General features: G+C 44.2%; 1 protein-coding gene across 1 annotated transcript in view; it reads right to left on the bottom strand.

Moving 5' to 3' along the window:
* spcs3 (signal peptidase complex subunit 3) overlaps nucleotides 1-2,739 on the bottom strand; it is a 5,894-nt gene extending 3,155 nt beyond the window's left edge. The window contains exons 1-2 of the mRNA XM_015401590.1: nucleotides 2,479-2,739; nucleotides 1,758-1,831 (exon numbers count right to left, since the gene is read on the bottom strand). Of these exons, the coding sequence (XP_015257076.1) occupies nucleotides 1,758-1,831; nucleotides 2,479-2,621 (217 nt within the window). The 5' untranslated portion in view covers nucleotides 2,622-2,739. The remainder of the gene's footprint in view (nucleotides 1-1,757; nucleotides 1,832-2,478) is intronic.
* Nucleotides 2,740-3,143: the final 404 nt, after the last annotated feature.

A 3,143-nucleotide genomic window follows, 5' to 3' on the forward strand; every position in this document is an offset into this window, starting at 1 on the left:
ACCCTGTTCCTTCATCAACATCAAGCATAAAGTGATATTTTACTGGATTCATTCATCTCTGATTACTGATGTCTGTGCTGAAGGCATCTAATCACTCTATGGCTACGTTCACTCTGCAGGCCTTGATGCTCAATTCCCATTTTTTTTTAGCGTGCGCAGTAGAGGATGTAATGACGTCACAGGCCAGCATGCTCTGTGTTTAGAGAAGTAAACATGGATGGTAGTGCTGGAGAACATCTAGCGATCTTTCCCAACCTTAAAAACTCAATCTTTTCAAGAGGATTAAACATAAATACTGCTCTCTGCATCATTGTCCACCATGGTTGTTGTTTGGCTTGCAGCTTCTTCGTAGCAAGACCCAGAGTAGTGACCTTTGTCGGGTATTAACAACGTTTAGTTGGCTGTTCACACACAGGTCGCATTAGAAAAGATCAGATTCGTATCGGATTCAGGACCACAGAGCCAGGAGGCCTGGGTCGCATTGGAAAAAATTGGATCTGTGCTGTTAAGACTTACCGGTAAATGAAAAGATCAGATCCAGGTCGCATATTGGCAAAAAAATCAGATTTGGGTGACTTCAGGCTGCTGTGTGAACGTAGCCTATGACACTAAATGCTGAGTCAGTTTTTAGATGTTTCCTTTGTGAAAAGCTCCGTTAGAAAGTGAACAAAACCTGAACTATTTGATGGTTGAAGTGATTCAGCCTCAGTCTGGAGGTTAACTCATCTGTCTTGGATGGATGGAAGGAAAGTTCTCCTCCCCACCAAAGCAGAGCAATGACGCTCTACAGACGATGTGATCGATCAGATGGATAGCTGAACATTTTAACATCAACTCTGACCATTTATGTTCAGCATAAAAACCAAAGGCAGCACAGAGAAGCCGTCATCTCTAACATATGAGGGATCTGTGGCTACAATATCATTAGATAAATTAATAACTGATTCATTGATTCAATAATGACTGGTGAAAAGAGTGATGTTAAAAAAATCTATGAACCATATTAAAAATCCCTCTGATCACATGGAGTAACTGGAGGGATTAATTGGACATTTCTATGTTGAACTTTCTAGGTGTGCAGGGATTCACCTCCAAACTTATTCACCCTCTGACTGATTCCACTATCTGAAACGAGGCCCAGGAAGCAGCTGCCTAAACCGCGCTGCGCCTGTACTGTAAACAAACGCCCACTTTTTCTCATGACGGAGGGCGGAGAGTAAAGAGCAGCTGTTTCTTTAAGCAGCTAATCTGCTCAGAACCGCAGCCTCTCTGTTAAGCTAACATCTAGGTAATGAATATCTGTGTTTAGCTTCCAGAGGCCTGGCCTTTATTCAGCCTTTAGAAGTGATGAGATACGATGACATCATGGAAAGGGTGGGACCCAGAGCAGAGATCCCAATACTGAAGACGATTGTAGATCAGCTATCAATTAAAATGGTCCTGATCTGTAGGGGCAGATCTATTCATTGTAGTTCTATAATACATGTATCCCAATAAATCCAGTCAGTTTAAACCCAGTATATGTACCCCATTAACACCATCTACTGTGACCTCTGACCTTATGAGCTAAGGCTTCATTTTCTGACCTCCCACTGATCTAGAGCCATTTTCTAGGACAGACGTGTGTTTGTTTACTGCTTATAGAGAGGAGGTGATGACAGCCAGCAGAGCTCTGGTATCAGAGAAGAATCCGGTGTTCTCTTTGCAGCGCCTGGACAGAGCTCTGCTAACATCTCCACAGTGCAGGGAAAGGATATCAGCTGAGATGTCGAAGGTGAGGAACCCCAGGTCGCTTCGCTCTCTGGGTCCTGTGAAGTCATCGACATTCTTCCTGTAAAGAGAAGATGATCACTGAGGGAAAGTGGAGCTTATTTCACAAAATCACTTCTGGAGCCGGACGTCATCCAAACACTCAGAGTTTCTGAAAGGAAACATTTTCAGGTTGCTGACGTCTTACGCATGCGTATTGATTATGGGTATGCTGGTCTGACAGTAAAGCTCCTGGACCTGAATGTCCAGCGTGGGTCTAGATGCTTTGATGCAGCATAGATGGAAAGAAGAAGCTTTTTTAGAGACAAAGAAGAAGCAGCAAACCTGCAGTGCAGGAAATAAACCAAGCAGGTGAACAGACTCTGCTTCAGCAGGCAGGTTTCCATCTGTTTGGGTTTAGATATTAGTGATGGTCAGGTGGGCACTGGAAAATCATCCCCACAGCATGATGCAGCCACTTCCATGCAAGTAGGGTCCAGATGGTTGTGGAAATGGTGAATAAATGTGCTTAAAGCAGCAGGTAAATTTGGATTTTCTATGAAACAAAGTTTAAATCTAGAGAGAAAAGAACCGCCCAGGTCCTCCCAGGTCTCTGACAGCAGAGCACCATCAGGTGAGCCTCGGTCTCTGAAGCAGCTGGGAAGCATCAGCAGGCGGCAGAACAGGAAGGAAGCAGCCAGAAACAGCAGCTATGAATCAAACTCTTACAGCATCACTTTGGAGACGTGGATGTCCACAGGAACCCTTCTGTCTTTGAAGGCTGTGGTGACGAAGCAGCCGAAGGTCAGAGCCGCCATGACGCTCAGGGAGAAGGCGAACAGCGAGTTCGCTCTGGACAGAACCGTGTTCATCTTTCAGCAGGCAGCAGGAGCTCACAGGAGGCAATAATGGAGACCAGCAGGAACAGGAAATGCTCCCCGGAAATGCTCCGACACTTCCGGTTTACAGAGACCGTCGTGTTTAAAACAAATTACGATTTAATCCAATCATCTGTTCCGTACAGACTGTCTATGGTGTTACTTTACTGGTGCATAATGTTTGGGGTTAACTGGTTGAACTGGTTTTATCGCATGTTTTCTGTAGATGTTCAGATGTAAAGATGAATAAGCGCTCAGTCTTTCTTCCCTTTCAAACCGTGGGGGAACCATTCTAATGAAGCACTACCGCCCCCTGCTGACTGACGGAACTACTACAGTTTCCCATCAGCAATAAATAAACCAGGTTCACCAAAGTTCATTTATTGTTTTATTCTATGACGGCTTTGAGGCAAACCTCTGTAGATTATGGCGTCTAGATGCGCCACAAACTTTAATCAGTTCAATTTAGTCTTTTTAATTTCTACCTATTTTATTGTAATTACTCATAATCTCCAG

Source organism: Cyprinodon variegatus, unplaced genomic scaffold, assembly GCF_000732505.1.
Source record: "Cyprinodon variegatus isolate N-32 unplaced genomic scaffold, C_variegatus-1.0 Scaffold1235, whole genome shotgun sequence".
Lineage (NCBI taxonomy): Eukaryota > Metazoa > Chordata > Actinopteri > Cyprinodontiformes > Cyprinodontidae > Cyprinodon > Cyprinodon variegatus.